Below are 19,472 nucleotides of genomic sequence, written 5' to 3'. Positions count from 1 at the left end.
GGATCAATGCTCACCACAGTAGATCTAATTAAGTAATTAAAGGTAATTAAGTTTCTAAGTTTCATATTTATGTATCCTTGCAACCTATAAATGCCAAATGGAAAAGGCTTAATTTGAGCAAGTCCAGAAATGGATAGGAGAAATAAACAATACTATATTCCCTTCATATATATGTATGTAATTTCCTTAGATCTGCATATATATTCGCATGTCCTTCCAGTGTATCTATGTGTACAGGCACATAGATACTGCTTGTCTCTTAGACATATTATTGTGGCCCTTTCCCTTTAGTAAAGTACCCATATTGCTGCATATTTAATCATTGGATCTCATAAATGGGAGGTCACATTAATCCCCATCCTTGATTGAAATCTTATATATTTCCTTTGATCCTCAAATCTAATTTCACATCCCTTGATAATTATAAGTGTTTCTCAATAATATATATCTCCCTTCAGCTCATGCCAACTGAAATTAAAGCGATGTATATACAGATATATAAACTCTCATAGGTTGTTGTGTCTTCTATATTATCTACAATCCCTGCATTTCTTAGATTTGATCTTTGGATTTTCCTTTGTATGCTTGCACCATGATAATGGGTAGTTCTATTCTGGCAATATATATCTTGAGAGGATGTAGAAATTTTTTCCCTCCCCTTGAATGATTTGGGATTGTCTTCTTATATTGTCTTTCATGAGTGAACAATTACAATGAATGAGATGTGTCATGTCCCTTACTTCATATACTTTATTAATCTCATTTCCCACAATCAAATTGGTTAACCTTGACAACTCTTTATTATGAGGATTACACTCTTTCCTTATTTCACACATATCCTTAATAGATAATAATTATCATACCACTTTAGATATTTGTTTGTTAATAGATTATCAACTAGTTTTTATTAACAACGTACCATTGTAATATCGATTATTGAATGCATACGTACTACTAGATATCCTCTCATTCATGAGCCCTAGGCATTACAACCAATCTTCCTTCTTTGCTACCCATCTTTCCTTGTCTGCCACTATGTGTTTATTTAATAGTAATTAATATTGATTGTAAATTAATATTTTATTTAATAATTTATTATGATATAGATAAATGGTTATTCATTATTTAATAATATATTGTTGATAGAAATAAATGGATGTTTAATTAGTACTAAATAAGTGTACTAATATTTAATTTAATTTAATTTTTATGTTTCTGCTTTTGTATTTTAATTTTATTATCATTATTTATTATTAAATTATAGTTCAAGGTGGGGACATCACACTTGGTCAGCTGGAGTTTGTGCTCATGTTTCTTAGAGTTGGTGCTCTTTTAGAATTGGTTCTCTTGTTTGTATTTCGATTGTTTCCTATTTTAGATAGTGATTTCTTTTGAATGTCATGGTTTTTTACCCAGAAGGATTTTCCATGAGATAAATTATGTGTCATCTCTGTGTTTTTTTTTTGTGTTCATATACTTCTACTATGAACATTTAATCTTATCCCAACTTAGTATCACTCTACTTTCCTTCTCAAAAAATCATTTGTCATTCCTTTCTACCCAAATGCACTAGATAGTTATAGTAGGAAAGAGATCATGATTTAATTTTAACCCTTCAATATATAACTAAATCTCAATTCCTTGAGTAGATCCTTACCATTTGTAGGAGAGGCCTACCAAGCCCTACCTAAGAAAAAAACTAGTTCTAAAATTTTCTTGTGTAATTACTTATTAGTTTCCCTCTCTTTATATGGGCAATATTTCAACATGCCTTATTTGAATTGGATTTGGGCAATTTTCTATAATTTCAAATGTTATTATGGGCGTATAGAGGTATAAGCTTCTTTCATTAATAATTCAATATGTTCCACAAATAATGTGTGGCCATTGTTCATTGTTCCCATTACCAACTTAGAGTTTCTAAAAACTCACCTTGTCCCCCTTACCATCCCTCTACTGAATATTTAGAAAAAATGATTCTCTAACACAACATGCCCTTATGTACACACAAAAGGGGGATTCAAACAAGTGACCACTTTCTTGCAATAGGATGCTTTCAACTGATTGAGTTAAGAACCCCACCCACATACAAAAGATATTATTGTAGTGATGAAATCATTTTTTGCTTGAGTAAAGAAAACTCTTAAAAGGGTTATTATATCCTAATACAAATCTTTGTGTGTGTGTCTATATATGAATATGAAAAGAACTCTAATTAAAATTTGGTAGCCATTTAATCTATTAAATCATCAATTATATACAACACCCAAGATAATAGTAGGTCTTAATGGGAGATTCTCTTAATACATATTGTCTTCCATTAATATAAAGTCTTGATATAAATAAATTGTATTTAGTTCAAAACTTCAAAAATTTACAAAATAATTTTATTAAATATATATAATAGTAAAATAAATAAAATATAATTGACCAAATATTTTTATTTATTAAATATTCATGCATAAAATTAAATATATTTTTTACCCCAAAAAAAAATTATTTTTTAAATTCTAAGTACAACTCTTTAAAAAAAAATAACCAAAACTATATAAAAACAAATCATAGAGCTTCCATTATTTGGCTCTGAATACATAATCTGTGGACAGATTTTCACTTGTAAACAAGTAATAAATTCACCTAAATGTTATGATTACATAAAAAATTGAAGCAAAAGAACTTTCAAAGGCAAAGTACAGCATAAAAAAATGGAACTTTCAAAGGTAAAGTACTGCATAAAAAATTGGAAGCAAAAGAACTTTCAGTAAGACATACAAGCTGTTACAACATATTCAGACAGCTACAACAATAAACCCTTTGAATGATCCATTAACATGACCAAAAACTTCTCTTTATAATGAATGACAAACCTACAGCTTGACAATAGACACTCTTTAATATTTTTACTATTTCAAAATTAATGTATAAGACTGAATATGTATAATAAAAGCAATCCCCAAAAAGTGGAAGGAGAAGTCTTTTCATAAAAACACTAACTAAAAAATAAAATATATATCATAGAGCTTCATGTAAGAATTTCATCCAGACGTTATCATTGAAGAAAGTTCTCTGACCACAAGGTCCATATCTGGTCGCTTGGTCTCATCAGGGTGAGCACATGTGAGAGCTATGTTTGCAACAGCCAAGGCCTCTTTTACAGCAAAGCTGTCCCACCCATCCTGTACAATTTCTTCAAAACAATTGTTCTCTATCATTTGTGTTACATATGTATGGAATTCAAAAAGCTTTCGTGCTCCATCATCATGCCTCCGCCGTATTATCATCTCCAACACAACAATTCCAAAGCTATAAACATCATGCTTATAAGAGAGCTTCCCTATCAAGCAATACTCTGGAGACCTATAGCTGCCTTTTGTGTCTATTATTTTCTCAATTGACCGTTGCTCACCTTTCCAATCTACATGCCTAGAAAATCCAAAATCAATAAGCTTTGCCTCATGATCTTTAGCATCCACCAAAATATTTTGTGGATTAATATGAACATGAATTATTTTATTCTGGTGTAAGAATTCAATTCCTTTAGCAATACCCATTATCATTTTGAAGCTCTGCTTCCAATTGTAGGTAAACCCTCTACAATTTCCTCTCAAGTGGTCGTCCAGAGTGCATCCATCTATGTGTATGTAGGCCAAATAGGATAGGTTTGTTTCTACATACCAACCATACAGCTTGTTTACGTTTATGTGCTCCTTTCCTTGCAGGAGTTCAACTTCATTCTTCACCCATTGTTTGGTGTCATGGGACCTATGTTCTATTTTCTTTATAATCAAATCTTCACCTTGGAAGTTTCCTCTATAAACTCTTGCAAATATCCCCTCCCCAATTTGATGAGACTCATGGCAAATGCTCTTGATATATGATATCTGATCTGCTGTCAGATTTGTATAAATTTGCTCAGACAAGAGATCTACATGCAACTCTTGGGTTCCTCCTCTCTCTGCAGTCCCATTTGTTTGACTTGTGTTATAAGTACTTGTTGTTCCTTCTTGGTTTGTCACAGATTTCTTCGTGATCGCTTGTAAGGTGATGAAACTGATTACTAGCAGAAATTTGAGAGCTGCAACAGAGAAAACATTAAAAACAAGAAAACAATACTATTGCCAAAAGTGATCTATACAATGTATAACAGTAACAGTATTTTTTATTAAAAAAAACATTTTCAGAAGTTACGATTACTTACCAGAACGAACGATGATAAATATAATGTAGTACAAGTTCACGAGGACAATCATTAACATGGCTACAACAACTGCAACACATGAAAATATAATTAAGAAAATAATACTATTAGCGAAGGCCTTACAACTTATTGTGGAACTAAAGGGAGATCTTTTACCTCCTCCATGTAGAATCTAGAAACACTTACAATAAAAACGAATGCAACATAAAAAGCAAAACTAAATTTATTAACTCAAATTCTGTAATGGATTACATTTTTGCAGACTGTGAATCAAATATTACAATAGGCAGTTTTTATAGAGGTTGCAGCCTCAGTTCATAGATTGTATCACTCAAACTAAAGTTAGGTATGCATTGCATGCATTATTCCCCTAGCATTAAGATTGGCAGTTAAACATGACAATCAACTATTAACTAATGTAAACTAATTGCTAAACTATTGCAAGCATACTGTAGCATTGAAAATCTTCTAAATCTAGAGATCGAACCTAGAAAATCCCATGCTGCTATTGGGATGCTCTGATACCGAACCTAGAAAATCCCATGCTGCTATTGGGATGCTCTGATACCAAACTGAAGGAAGAGGAAAGAAGAATAAAACAGAAAGCAAAATTAATTTTTATTGATTGATTGCTAAATGCATTACATTCGTCTATTATTTATAGAGAATTTCATCCTGTGTAACTAGAAGATAAGACAAACTGTCTTCTACATGCATGGAGGAATAATCCATCGATCATAACAATTTATACGGTGGAGAGGAGATAAAATAGAAAGCTAACTGAACTATCGCCCAAATCATGTTCGAACTAACTGTTTGCATAACGGTGCATACAGATCTGAGCTTGAAGCCAACTGTAGATAGTTGTGCATGAGGGAGGAAATGAGAACTGACTGTTCTTTTTTTTTATTATTTCTTGCGGTGCCTAACCTGATTGCATGCAATTTAGAACTGGAGAAATTATTCCTTCCAACACTCCAGAGTGCACTCATCACACTTCAGAACTATGTCTTACTTCTAGCAGAGAACAGATAATGCAAAGAATAGCCAATTGATTTTCACTAACAAATCAGTTCATCCATTAACAGTAACACCTTGGCGTTCTTGGTGAGCTTGGGTAAGCCAAAAATACAAAATGCTCATAAAGTTGCCAAAAGGGAAGAAACCAACCATAACTTATGAATGATTTAATGGCAGACTATCAGATAGATTCAAGTCGGTATTGATAAAAGAAAAAAAATCAGTGGTAAATTAAAAATTGATACTCTGCGAAATTCAACGAAACCTTCACACAGAGAAAATTGATGCAGCGGATCTGCTCCTCAGTCAGACAGACAATCCTTACAATTCTCCCATTAAAAAATAGCATGCACATGACCATCTGGACTCAAAGAGTCTAAGCCGTTACAAACAATCTAAGATTTTTAGAGGAATGAGTTTACATCAAAAATTTATTCTATTCAATCAGGGAAGTGGGTATGCAGTAATTAAGATTTATAAAAAATGGAATATTACCTTCATATCCATTGATGCATCTTAGAGGTTGAATAGCTGTTTCCTTCCATCAATAGAGAGGGAATAAAAATAGGGATATTACCAAAAAAAAATTTTAATTGTGATTGTTGGGTACTCCCCTTTTGATTGATAAACACAAAACAATTCTATTAAGAATGTTACTTTAACATTGGCAGTTGTTTGCTTCAGCAGTAGATCCAGAAATAGTTTTTCCCATACTAGATAGAAATTGAGCTTAAAAATTTAAGTGTTGAAATTTAAAACTCAACCCAAATACATATGACGCATTTTAGATTTTAGATTCAGACCAGGGAAAGAACAATGAATTGTTTAGCAATGATTAAAAAAATTTCATTAACGCACCTTGAAATATCTTAAGTTGTACTCTGGTTCTTGGAACGAAACTAAGCATTTTGGCAGCTTTTTAACCCTACAATAAACCAATCCCAACTTCAGTGAACAATAAGTCTTAGCCATTGCTGAAACTAGAATGAGATCTATTGGAATTATGAGATCAAATTCATTATAATGAAATCTGATTTTATATCATGTAGATTGAAAACAATTCAAATTGAAAATACTGTATAAGATCAGATGTAGAAAATAGAATGAATAAACCAAAATAAAATCAGATTTATCATGAGGGAAAAAACTCTACCAGCAAGAAAGACCGTTACTTCAATATTCTAAGCACAACAATTATTCTTCTTCAATGCTTCAGAACTCTAAACAAAATTACTCCTTAGCCCTGTAAAATACTCTTTAATCATAATCATTGTTTTAACACAGCACACATATTTATAGCTCTCCAGCCTGTCCTCCTTTTGACTTTTCAAAACTTTCCCTCTAAGGCCGACTTAATGGAACCATCTTTTATCTTTTCCTCTCCATACATCCACCTTGAAAATGATCAATCAATTTACAATTTTTATAATATTTATGTAATTTACAATAATATTTATTTAATTTACAGTTATCTATTAATTTCACTTTTCACGATGAACATATTTACAATAATTTTATACCAATAAGCTATTTTTTCACTTTTCACAATGAACATATTTACAATAATTTTAAAAAATAAATAATTATTAGCCAATAGGCTATTTTAACGTGGGAGGAAATGTCTCACGCACCCGTAAAATTTTCAGGAAGCCGGTTCCCTCAAATTCTGAAAGTGATGGTCTCTCCTATGAACGGCCAATGTGTTATCACCAAATACTTCGGAACCCTAAAACCCTAATTCATAAATCCTGTCCGAAAAGTGTTTAGCGTGCCGTGGAAAGTGGTATAAAGTATGTAATAACAACAAAATATTGCTATTTTTCTCCAGTTCTTCATATTTGGGCACATAGTAATTGGATGGTTCTGGACAATGTTGGACACTACATTGTATTTACACAAACGTTAATCTGTACAATCGCCACACACCTATTTAAGTGGTGAGTTTAACTTCATCGTGGCTTTAAATGGTAAATTAGACCATAATGTTTGCCGCTCACCGCTCTTCTCTTGTTCATGTATGCCTACCTGTAAAAATGGGAAACAAAAAACGAATTTTTTTGATAAATTAGGTTTCTTTATCTGTGTTGTATCTTATTAATGTTGCTCTCATAGAGAAATGTTCAAATTGTTAGCACAACTTAACATGCAGTCTTCTCCGTGATTTAAGGTGATTGTGATTTGCATTGTTGCTTATGTTTAAGTTAATCAAGGAGTTCTTGTTTTTAACTCCCTCTTCATCTTCCAATTTTTGAAGATTAGCATTACCATGGAAGCTGAAGTAGATCTCTATTTCTAAATGCATATTCTTCCCCTCATTTTTGCATGCTCCTTGTTTTGTTTTTCTATCTTGATTCTTTAAAATTGTATGTGTTTTACAAGCACAACATGATAAAGATCTGGAAAAATTTGGGGCTTTGTAAAAATTGAACTTTTAGAAAGGTTCTATGGGATTTTGCTTAATGCATTTAGCATAGGTTTCTTTTAATAAGTTTCTTAAATAAATAGAAGATTAAAGTTGCTATGCACTCTTCCTCCAATTGACAGTCAAAGTATTCTTTTGTTCTAAATTCCTGTTACATGAAATTCCAATATTGCAACTTTGTTTGCTCCTAGAGATTCTTTCTAGCAGGGTTTGACTACATGAGATTCTAGAGTCACATCCTCCTGTGCTTCCAAGTTTCTTTCTAATTGGACATTATTGAACAATGGATAAATAATGGCATCATCCTAATCGGGGGACATTTTGAAGTTCTTCAGCTTGGACCACATTTCTGCAGATTCATATCTTTCTGTCTTCATATGATCAGTTTCTGTATTCAGAGACCGTGTACCTGTCTGTAATGTAAATGATCTAATTACATTCATTCTGATTCTTCAGATTTCAATATGCAAGTTTTGTTTCTTTTCTTTTCCAGCTAGACTCTTCTGCTGTGCAGAAAATTTTACACAAATTGTCTAAATCTTCTTTACAAACCCTAAACATGTTTGTGCTAGGGCTATTTCTATGGTCGTACTTCTCATACTCCACTCTCGGACAAGAATGAATAACCTTTCCTCACGGAGAATGTTTTTTTTAGAGGACATCGTCCGAATGAAATCTGCACACCATTTTCTCACAGTTTTGTGTTTCTTGTCCCCGGGGAATCAATCCCATTGTGGACAGCACCTTCTGAAGCTCGTTACGTCAAAAATATAGTACTGTATATGTGGACTGTTAGAGATTTTGTCTAAGAGAAAACAATCATGAAATACACGTAGCATGCACAAGTCTTTGTTCTCTGACGTAGACTTAGAGTGCCTTTCTTCCCATTTCAAGAAAGTATGGTGAGTGTTAAAAAATGAGAGATTTGAATCCCCAAGAATGTTAGAACTTGTAAACTATGTGTTTGTTACGTCAGTCCCCCACCAAAATAAGTATGTCTTTATTAATCTATATAATTAGTAATTGTGTATAAATTTGCATTCATCCACACAAATATGTAAAGTGCAGTTGGGCATACACACAAATAAGCAGAAAAGTGGTAGCAATAGTATTAAATTTTGTTTATTTCATTTTTAGTGTTTCATTCACAGCACATTGTCTTTTCAGTTGTGGTTGCTTCTCTTAGAGCTTAAAAGAAGATTATAAGCTTCAATGAAACTTTGTAAATTTCCTCTTTTTTTTATCCCAAATAAGTTTAATTTTCATCTTTTCACTTTGCTCATAGCTTCCCTTGATGCTTAGGATACAGCTTCTGCATTTTGTCTCACCTTGGAATCCAGTATTATCTCATCAAATTCATCTTTAAAAAATGAAAATAGTTTTGCCAACAATTTTAGTGGCTTCTTGTTTCTTTCATCTTAATAACCAACAAAAGTTTTTTGTATTGTGCATTGTGTTGTCCACATAGCTTTTGTCTATTCTCTATTTAGTTTATGGTCTAGGATTTTAGACTATCAAGTTGTCTCTAAATAGATCAGTCATAGATAGTTAGTTCTATTTAGGTTATGGTTTAGGATTTTAGACTATCAAGTTGTCTCTAAATAGATCAGCCATAGATAGTTAGTTTGGTAGATCAACAAATGATTAGATAGAAAGTTGAATAGATTAAATCTGTGAAAAACAGAACAAAAACAGAGAATAAAGAAATTTGGATCAAATGAAATTCTTATATTGAGAACCAAGAGGAGATGTCTTTGTGTAATCAAGACAATCAAGTCTCTTCCAATAAGAAATTTCCTCTTCAGTGCCATCATCACACATAGGATCATCATTATTAAGGGAGAGAAGTATGTCTTCATCTGGAAATGGAGGTTCATTAGGATCTCCATACATTTCCCATATAGTAGCCCAAAGAGTGCGAGGGCACTCAATGTGTGATAGAGCCCATGATGTATAGTCCCCAACAGTTAAACCAATTAATCCTAAGACATAATCATTTCTACTTTCCCATGCAGATTTCTACCAACAAGTACTTGGTTTGGGAAGTTAAACCAATTAATCCTAAGACCTGATCATTTCTACTTTCCCATGCCAACAAGTACTTGGTTTGGGAATAAGTCCATATAAATGAGGCAAAAGAAGAATCCAACGACAATGCTTTAGGATTCCATTACACCAGGACTTAATTTCCTTCTTCCAAAAAGATGACAGATGGATGATATCTAATTCTCATTTTAGACTAGACTACCCCTTTTGGAACTTTATTTTAGTTCATTTTTAATACAAAACTACCAATAGATTCTGCCAAAAGAAATTTTTAATAAAAAATACCAATAGATTCCCCCAAAGCAATGAGAATTCCATTCTAAAACAGCTCAAAATTTCAATACCTACAAAAAATAAATAATACAACCCATGAGCCCATGTTGTATAGTCCTCAACAGTTAAACCAATTAATCCTAAGACATGATCATTTCTACTTTCCCATGCAGATTTCTGCCAACAAGTACTTGGTTTGAGAATAAGTCCATATAAATGAGGCAAAAGATGAATGCAGTGATAACTGTTAAACCAATTAATCCTAAGACATGATCATTTCTACTTTCCCATGCAAATTTCTACCAACAAGTACTTGGTTTGGGAATAAGTTCATTTAATCCTAAGACATGATCATTTCTACTTTCCCATGCAGATTTCTACCAACAAATACTTGGTTTGGGAATAAGTCCATATAAATGAGGCAAAAAATGAATCCAGTGACAATGCTTTAGGATTCCATTACGCCGGGACTTAATTTCCTTCTTCCAAAAAGATGAGAGATGGATGATATCTAATTCCCATTTTAGACTAGACTACCCCTTTGGAACTTTATTTCAGTTCATTTTTAATACAAAAATACTAATAGATTCCCCCAAAGCAATCAGAATTCCATTCTAAAACATCTCAGAATTTCAATATCTGCATAAGAGATTATGGATCTAGCAGAATGAAAACAGAACAAAAACAAAGCATAAAAAAATCTGAATCAAATGAAATTCTTATATTAATTCATTGTTCTTTACAGAAAGCATGATTTATACAAAACTTGAATCACCCCATGATCTAACATTACGGTGAAGGCAAAAGAAGACTGAAATTCTTATATATATGAGGATGTGTTTCTCGGTATGCTCATGTCAAGCAATCATTTTAGGTTAAGTCTGCAATCACAGATGCTTCTATTGTGATACTTGAAAATGTGTCGTGAGCAGTCAATTACATATTTTGGAGGACAACCCCGTAAATAGATGCCCCTTTACCTATCAAATAAAACAAGTAATACATCACGTAAGATACCATAGAAATAATGTCATTCAGATCATTCTCTCTGTATTTGCATGTCTGTTATTTGTATTAAGTAATTGAAAAAACAAATGTTACATTAGGTATATACAATTTTTTACCTGGATTTTTAATGCTTTCTAATAAAATTAGAAGTCGAGTCTTCTCATTTGAAGGATCGTGTGCAACAGATTTACCACTGGGTCTTTGTTTCCACAATCACCTCAAAGTGTTGCAGGTGCTTCGTTTTTCCATTTTTCTTTTACATGGATCTAACTGTTCAGGATTGTATTTATATTTGTTCTTAATGTTTTAATTACATTGATAAAATATTTTCTAGAAAGATATACTAAAGTTCCGAAGTATGGGATGCATGGATTAGACAAGATCTTTTAATATTATTGTATTGTCCAAGCTCGAAAAAAGGAGCTTCTTGACATTTTGGGTGATTCCTATTGAGTTTGTTCCACCTTCCATTCAGATGACAATGGTTGATGCCACTGTTTAGGTGACATGATAGAAAGAGCTGTATCGAACATTGTACAAATTGTACCCAATGTTATTAAATACCTGTTAAATATGCAATACGCAATCTCTGAGAAAATTTTAAATAACCACAGTATAGAATTACAAATTAACTTAATATTTCTTACAAATTAACTTAATATTTCACACAATCTTCCAAAGTAAAAAATCAACAACCATACATTCATTTTATATAACTAGCATATTCAAACATATATTATTATCGGCATACCTATTGCACCTCTGATTAGGTGCAAGCACTAGTTTATTTTCCAACCCATATCCATGAAAGTTGTGCTGTTGATTCCCTTCATAACAGTTAGAGCATCAAAAGTTTGTAACTGAAATGTAAAAACTCAGCGTTGCAAGTTAAAGCACATTGGTTAGTCTTTCCTCTGGCTGCTCAAGATTTCTAATTTTGTATTCTCACGTGTAAAACTGAATTTGAATCCACCTTTCAATGGAGAAATATATGCATCCTTGTTTTCATTTTTTATTTCGATAATCTACAAGTATTCTAGAGTTTAGCACATTTTTTAGAAGAAAAACAAAGATTAAATTTTTTTTTAAAAATAGACATGTTTTCATTTTGAAAATTTTTTATTTCTTTAATTCTATTATATAAAACAAAAAATCTATGTATATTTTCCAGCTCTGCCCGTCCCGACGTCCTCGGAATGGGGAGGTTTTTTCCAGCTCTGCCCGTCCCGGACGTCCTCGGAATAGGGAACCTCCCCATGACTCTCGGTAACATAGCAAAAAAATGTTTTTAATTTTCAGATTGGAAACACTTGATTTTTAAGGATTGGAACTTTCTATTTTTAATTAAAATATAATAATATAATAATTTTTTTAAGTATAATGATAGATAAATAAAATATTATCTATAGATTTTTTAACATAATTTTATTCTAAATAAATAATAAACAAAGAAATAAAATATATATGTTTCTATTTTGAAGATTTAATTTATTTCTATCATATAAAACAAAAAATATAAGCATGTTTCTAATTAGTGATTTGATTTTAATGATTGCAATTTTTTAATTGAAATATAATAATATAATAATTTTCTAAATAAAATAATAGACAAATAATATATTATCTATAAATATTTTTCGCATAATTTTTTCCTTAAATATAAATATACTAATAAGTTAGATCAATGAGAAATTGCAACTTATCCTTCTTAATGGATTTACAATTTTTATAATATGTATTTAATTTTCAATGGTCCATTAATCTTAAAATGAATTTATTAGCAATAATTTTGATTTTATATATCTATATAAATTGTGCATAATCATCTATTTATCCCAACAAAACAGGTGCTTTATTGTGAAAAGCAAGAAAATGATTCAATATCTAATTAATATATAGCTGTTCTCAATTAACTTTAACAGCTTTAATGTGACTCTCATTATGGGACAGAGGGATGGATGGAGAATAGAATATGGGAATAATGGATTATATTATAGATGATAATCCAATGGATAATGGAATAATATCATCATCATAATAATATAGAATACAATTGATTAAAAAAATAACCCACCCTCAACAATAATGAAACCTTATAAATCAAAAAATCAATAACAAAATAACAGTAATTATGACTAGAGTTAACATTAATTACAGGGTAATGATTATGATTGGGCTTAGTATTAATGTTAGGGTTTTGGTTAAGCCTAATCTAGTTTCTATTTCTAATTCTAATGAATTATAACCCTAATAATAACCCTATCTTAATAAATTTGTTTCATAACTGTATGTATACTGTATTATGAAGCAAAACAGAAAGTTTTAAGGGAAAGCTCGATCTCCAAAGTAATTAAATAATCACACTACTTATTTTGTATGCCTAATCCAAAATAAATAAAAGCTTATTTAAATGTTTTTAATTAGATCATTGAGAATAGCCTCTGCGTCCATTAAAAATCTCTGGTTACATAGTCTCTTTATTTATACTATAATAAAGCAGAATTCATAAAGACACGTAGAGTACCACCATGTAGAGATTTGCAGAAATACAAAGACAAATTATAAAATGTGTGTGCCACTTAATGTACCTTCACATATTCCACCCAATCACAACCAGAAATGCTTTGGAATTTTTTCTATAAATGAAATTGGATGGTGTAAAGCCAAACTCAGAAACCTTTGTCAGTATCCTCCCAGTATGTGTTAAAATGGGAAATTCATGTGAAACTAATGGAAGGCAATCTAGCATCAGATGTTAAAGTTGCAAATGCCCTGCGGAGATATTGTTTGACAAAATTGACTTGTTGAAAAATCTATGCAAATGCAGCTGGCAGGTTTAAAGCAAAACTCAAAAACCTTTTTCAACACCCTTCGAGCTTGTGGCAAACTTGGAGCTTTGGAACAGGGTTTGAAATTCATAAAAAAATTAATTGAAAGAAGCTTTTTGTCAAATGTCATACTTGTAACTTCCCTGGCTGACATGTAGGGCACAAAAAGTGGAAGCATACGGAGGGCACAAAAATGTTTGACAAAATGCCTATGGAATGCAGTCATTGTTGGTTATGCACAAAAATGGGTTAGTTGAGAACGCCTTCAAGATTTTCAAGGAAATGTGATTGGCAGGTGTAAATCCAAACCTGGAAAACATTTGTTAGTATCCTTCTTGCTTGTACTAAAATGTGGTACTTTGGAAGGAGGTCTTGAGATCCATCAAACGATTATAGCATGAAAATTCAAATTCAAGGTTGATCTTATTAAAATATTTAGATAATAAGAAATGAGAAAAGTCAAAGTCGTTTAGGCTTTTTAATAGAAAACACTTCTAAACAAGCATTATAGCATTTGCACAATATAAATTAAACTCATTAGTTTTAAAGGATGCTAAAAGATGCTCCTCCAAAATTTAGACCTAACCTTTCTCTGGGCTCCAAGCCTTCAATTGGGGGCTCCAAAAAGAAAAAGGCTCCAAAGAAGAGAACTATTCCAAAATGGGGAGTGTGTAAAGCTCTCCATGCCAAATCCAAAAAGAATTTTAGGAAAAGGAAGCGAGCTAAGAATGTCAAAGTGGGGGTCGGTGTGAATTTTATGGACCAAAATATGTCAAAGGCACAAGCTCTCTCGGAACTTCTCTTAGAAACAAAAATTCTAAAGGAAGATATCATCCAAGAAATGAATGCTTCTAAGGATGATGGGGCCCTACCCCAGAATTCAGAGAGCCCAAGATTAGATAATCAACATTCCCTTGCACAAGTCCTAAGATAAACCCTATCCAGGGTGCAAGTGATTGGTAATCCTGCAAATCCTCTTAGCTTAAATTCTCCTCTGCATCACCGTTCCCCATCCAGGAGCAATCCTTTGAAGATAAGAGGCCTCAATTTGTCCTCGGAAGTTCCAAACTCTTTGTTTGATTCTCCAATTTTTCCCTTTGCTTCTCTGGATTTGGGTATAGCCTCAAATTTTCATAGTCTATTAAATGACTGCATCGAAGAAGATGAAGTTTGAGACCAAGTTATGGAGACTCCTCTTGATGCCTTGTACTCACAAGTGAAAGAAAAAAGGAAATTGGCCATTAAACAATTTATTGATTGCAAATCTAAGCCTAATTTTGGCATTGTCTATCCCAAGAGGGGTAAAAAATCATTGAGTGAGAACCACTCTATGGAGGGAGAGGTTGATGGGCAAATCAAAATCAATGAAATATTGAAAGTAAGGAAGGGTTCAACTCTTCCTAAACAGAAATGAAATTCCTAACCTGGAATGTTAGGGGCTTCAATGCCCCTAAGAAGAAATGCTTGATGAAAAGAAGACTACTTTTGATCAACGCAAACATCATTATGCTTCAAGAAACTAAGCTTAATTCTCAACAAGCAGAATCCTTTGGTCAAAGCCTTAGGAATCAATATACTGGTTGTAAGCATGAAGTAGTTCAGGAAGATGGTGCGTCTGGGGATCTTTTGATAATATGGAAACCTTCTATGGTTCAGATTGAGAGGGTGGCCTCAAATAAAAATTGGTTGGTTTCAGTCAAATGTTTACCCTTGAATTTTTCCGTTTTGTTAATCAATGCCTATGGCTTGGTGCCTTGGTATCGAAACAAATCTTTTGGTCAGATTTAGATGGAGTGATATCCCAAATCCAGAATGAGAACTTATTTATTGGAGGGGACTTCAACACTATTAGAAGTTCGAAAGACAAAAGAGGGGGCTAAATTAGGCTCCAAAAATCTCAACAGGAATTTAATGATTGAGTTGAAAGGAATGGAATCCTTGAGGTGGAATCAGGAGATAGAATCTTCACTTGGAATAACAGGAGGTTAGGATTCAGTAATATTGTAGAAAAAATAGATAGATTTTTCTAGTTGGGGGACTTCTCTTCTTTCCCTTTCTATCTGGATTGTAAATTCCTACCTTGTTTCAATTCAAATGATTTTCCATTACAGCTTAATTTCAAAGGCTCTTGCAATATTTCAAAACCTCCTTTTAGATTTGAGAACATGTGGACAAAGGATCCAAACTTTTTGCCTCTTATAGATCAATGGTGGAAAGAAGGCACCTTTGAGGGCTCTAAACTTTATTGCTTTGTTTCAAAACTGAAATATATCAAGAGGAAGTTGTCAGAATGAAACACTGGGCACTATAAAAGCATTTTTCTTCTAAGAGAAATTTGGAAACTCAACTAGAGGAGCTTAATGAAAAAATAATTAAGGATAGTATGACTCGAGAAAAATTCACAAAAGAAAGAGAGATTTTAGCAGAATATGAAGACATCCTTTCTAAAGAGGAAACATTTTGGAAACAAAAGTCAAGAGAAGGTTGGCTTCAAGCTAGGGATAAGAACACAAAATTCTTCCACAATGTTACTAAGAAAAGGAGATCTATAAATAGGATTATCAGAACAGAAGATCAAAGGAATCGGATCATAGAGGACCCACAAGCTATTTGATTTGAAATCATATGATTCTTCTCCAACATTCTAAGTAATGATGATGGATCAAATTTAAGGGAGAAAAACAATATTCTTTCAGTCATTCCTAAAATCATTACAAAGGAACAAAACAAGCGGTTAGATGAAAGCATCTCAATGGAGGAAGTCGCATTATCTCTAAGCCAACTTCCTTCTAATAAAGCTCTTGGTCTAGATGGGTTCCCCACTGGTTTTTAAAAAAAATGTTGGCATATTTTAGGAAAGGTCTTGGTGGAGGCTCTAGAATCTTCAAGAAAATTAGGAAACATTCTTAGAAAAATCAATAGGATTTTTGCCAGGTAGATCAATTTTAGAGATCCAGTGTGATTGTTTCTCAAGAAGCTATCCATTCTCTCCAAAATACTAATAAAGTTGAGATGTTCATAAAGTTGGACATATCAAAGGCATATGACAATGTTGACTGGCATTTCCTATGCAAGATATTGCAATCCTTTGGATTCAATAATCAGTGGATTAATTGGATCTTTGAATGTATCTCAATGCCAAAATTCTCAATCCTCATAAATGGGAACCCTGAAGGATACTTCTCATCCTCCAAAGGTATCAGACAAGGTGATCCATTGTCTCCCTTTTTCTATATTATAATGGCAAAAGCATTGGGTGAAGTTGTTGAAGACATGCAAGTTAGAGGCTTAATAGAAGGCCTCAGGATATAAGGAAACTTCACTGCAACACATTAGTAATTCATAGATGACAATCTTCTGTTGGGAGCAACCAAATCAAGAGAAGCAACGCATCTTCAAAACCTCCTAATCTCATATGGTAAGGCTTCGGGTCAAGTTATCAACAGAGAAAAAATAGATATTTATTTATTCTCAACCCCACTGCCAACAGATAACAGAATAATTAATGAAAATTTTAAATTGCAATAAAGGCAATCTCTGATGTAGGAGCATCCTCGGTTTATGGCAATCTTGCATCAACAAAAAATATTTTCCTTTTGTTTTGCTTTTTTTTTTCCGTTTCAGCATTTCTTCCTATGTGTACCAGTTTTGGCAAGTTATCGTTATTGGTTTCCATGACAGTTTCCTGTTACCGGTTGACAATTATTTATTACCAGTTGCCTGGACCTATTTTGGTGATCTACCAAAACCCCTTCCGAATCTTGTGAAGCCTTGGGAATTGATTCTAATGTTCCTTGGCATGTGGCTGACCTTTTCTCATGATCTACAATTCATCTTTTGGATTTTCCGAAGGAATCTCTTGGCGGAGGCCGACCTTGTTGGTTTTATATGTTAGGTCTTGTTCTTTAGATTTTGATCCCTTTTTGGACCAACCAAATCCTCTTGGATCATATATATCATTGTAATTACACATTATAATGTAGAATAAAGTAGTTAGACTAAGCATAGAAGATAGATCTAAGGATTTGAGGTTCTGATTGTGATCTATTATGTATTTTGAGCATGTTTTAGCAACCTTGTGAGCCGTTTTTTCTGTAACTCGGTTGTTACTGGTTGGTTGTAATAAGTTTTCATGTTATAATTCAATCTATTCTGCATTGCTTCCATCATCTCTTCATGTTTCCGTTGTGTTTACTTTTGTTAACCGGTTCACACTAATCTCTTTGAGGTTTCTCCTTACCGATGACTGCATCAAGTGGTATCAGAGTGAGTTTTCATTCCTGTTGTCCTAAGAATTTTGTTGTAGGGTGGGGGACTATGGATCCAACCTGCAACTGCAGAGAACTGGTGAAAGATGGCATCAAGAGGAACTAGAAATGGTGGAGCGCATGGGAATTCAGACCCTTCTATGATGGAAATGTTGTGAGGGATATCAGCCTAGTTGGAAGCCATGGAGATAGCTTAGAGAAGAGGCCGACATATTGAAGATATAAGTGAAAATGAAGGAGATGAAGCCTCAGCATAACAAGTAAACCCACTGGAAGTTGATCCAGATGAAGAAAGGTTTTTAAGGGTTCTGAGTAGGGCTAATACTAAACCACATTATACCCCACCAGAATATGATGATAAGTTGGATTCTGATGAATTGATGGATGGGATCTCGGAGATGGAAAATTATTTTGATTTTGAGAACATTGCAGAGGAAAGGAAGGTTAAATATGCCAGTACCTAGTTAAAAGGTCATGCATCTCTTTCATGGGAACATTTGCAGGTTGATAAACAAAGGAGAGGTAAAGAGAAGATTAAGACATGGGATCAGATGGTTGCTAAGTCAAAATCAAAGTTTATACTGGTTGATTATCAAGTGATTCTATTCTAGAAGTTGAAGAATTTGAGACAAAAAGAATCTAGTGTGAAGGAATACATCGAAGCATTTTACAAGTTGAATATCAGATCCAAACATGTTGATGATTAAGTTGAAAAAGTTGTAAGATATTTGAATGGATTGCGGATGTCTATACAAGATGAACTTAGTTTGATCAAATTGCAAAGTGTTGAAGAGGCTTACTAGTATGCCCTAAAAGAAGAAGAGAAGTTAAACACAAGACATGAGAAGAGGCGGAGAGGTAGAGGTGGAAGGTTTACCGAAAGTAGATTTCAAGGAGTAAGAGGATACACTGAAGGTAGAGGTACCTGTACAGATCAGAACAAGGACAAGGAATTAAAAAAAGAAGGTAATTCATACTAGAAATATTATAGAAATTTCTACCGGAGGAGAGAATCAGATGGCTACCAGAATGAGAATTTTGGAAGACAAGACAAGAGAACATTTAGAGGAACTTGGAAGACAAGACAAGACAAGGACATTGTGCATTTGAATGTAAGAAGATAGAGAATACCGTAAGAGAAGCAGTGGTGGAAGAAAACCCCACCGGATCAGCTAACAAACCAAAATATGGAGAACCATTGATGATGAGGAGAGATTTGTGTCATACCAGAGAAGATGAAGAGCCCTTGCAGAGGAGAAATTTGTTCAAGACCATATGTAAGGTATTTGATAAGTGTTGTAAAGTTGTTATTGATAGTGATAGTTTAGATAATCTTGTTTCAGAAGAGATGGTGAATAAGTTGAACTTGGAAAGATTGAAACACCCTAAGCATTATCAAATAAAATGGA

At 33.0% G+C, this 19,472-nt stretch overlaps 1 protein-coding gene across 2 annotated transcripts; it reads right to left on the bottom strand.

The window, feature by feature from the left end:
- Positions 1 to 2,936: 2,936 nt before the first annotated feature.
- Positions 2,937 to 6,532, bottom strand: LOC131053079 (cysteine-rich receptor-like protein kinase 25). Of its 2 annotated transcripts, XM_057987682.2 has the most exons (4): positions 6,372 to 6,532; positions 6,077 to 6,143; positions 4,199 to 4,267; positions 2,937 to 4,075 (listed from the first exon to the last, which is right to left on the bottom strand). In XM_057987682.2, the coding sequence occupies exons 2-4, from the start codon at positions 6,123 to 6,125 to the stop codon at positions 3,036 to 3,038; spliced, it is 1,158 nt and encodes a 385-aa protein (XP_057843665.2). In that variant the 5' UTR covers positions 6,126 to 6,143; positions 6,372 to 6,532; the 3' UTR covers positions 2,937 to 3,035. The 2 variants fall into 2 exon arrangements, with proteins under 2 accessions (XP_057843665.2, XP_057843674.2); XM_057987691.2 differs by lacking the exons at positions 6,077 to 6,143; positions 6,372 to 6,532 and adding an exon at positions 4,686 to 5,011.
- Positions 6,533 to 19,472: the final 12,940 nt, after the last annotated feature.

The sequence above is a fragment of the Cryptomeria japonica genome, chromosome 8 (genome assembly GCF_030272615.1).
Source record: "Cryptomeria japonica chromosome 8, Sugi_1.0, whole genome shotgun sequence".
Classification (NCBI taxonomy): Eukaryota; Viridiplantae; Streptophyta; class Pinopsida; order Cupressales; family Cupressaceae; genus Cryptomeria; species Cryptomeria japonica.
Note: the sequence above shows the minus strand (reverse complement) of the source record. Positions and strands in the feature narration are given on the sequence as shown.

Bases quoted from the DNA above. Each gene is read 5' to 3' on its own strand.
- LOC131053079 (XM_057987682.2), bottom strand. From the start codon at position 6,125: ATGCTTAGTTTCGTTCCAAGAACCAGAGTACAACTTAAGATATTTCAA. The intron at 4,268-6,076 runs GTGCGTTAATGA...CATGTGTTGCAG, and splicing joins ACAACTTAAGATATTTCAAG to TTGTTGTAGCCATGTTAATG. The intron at 4,076-4,198 runs GTAAGTAATCGT...TCTCTGTTGCAG, and splicing joins ATTTATCATCGTTCGTTCTG to CTCTCAAATTTCTGCTAGTA.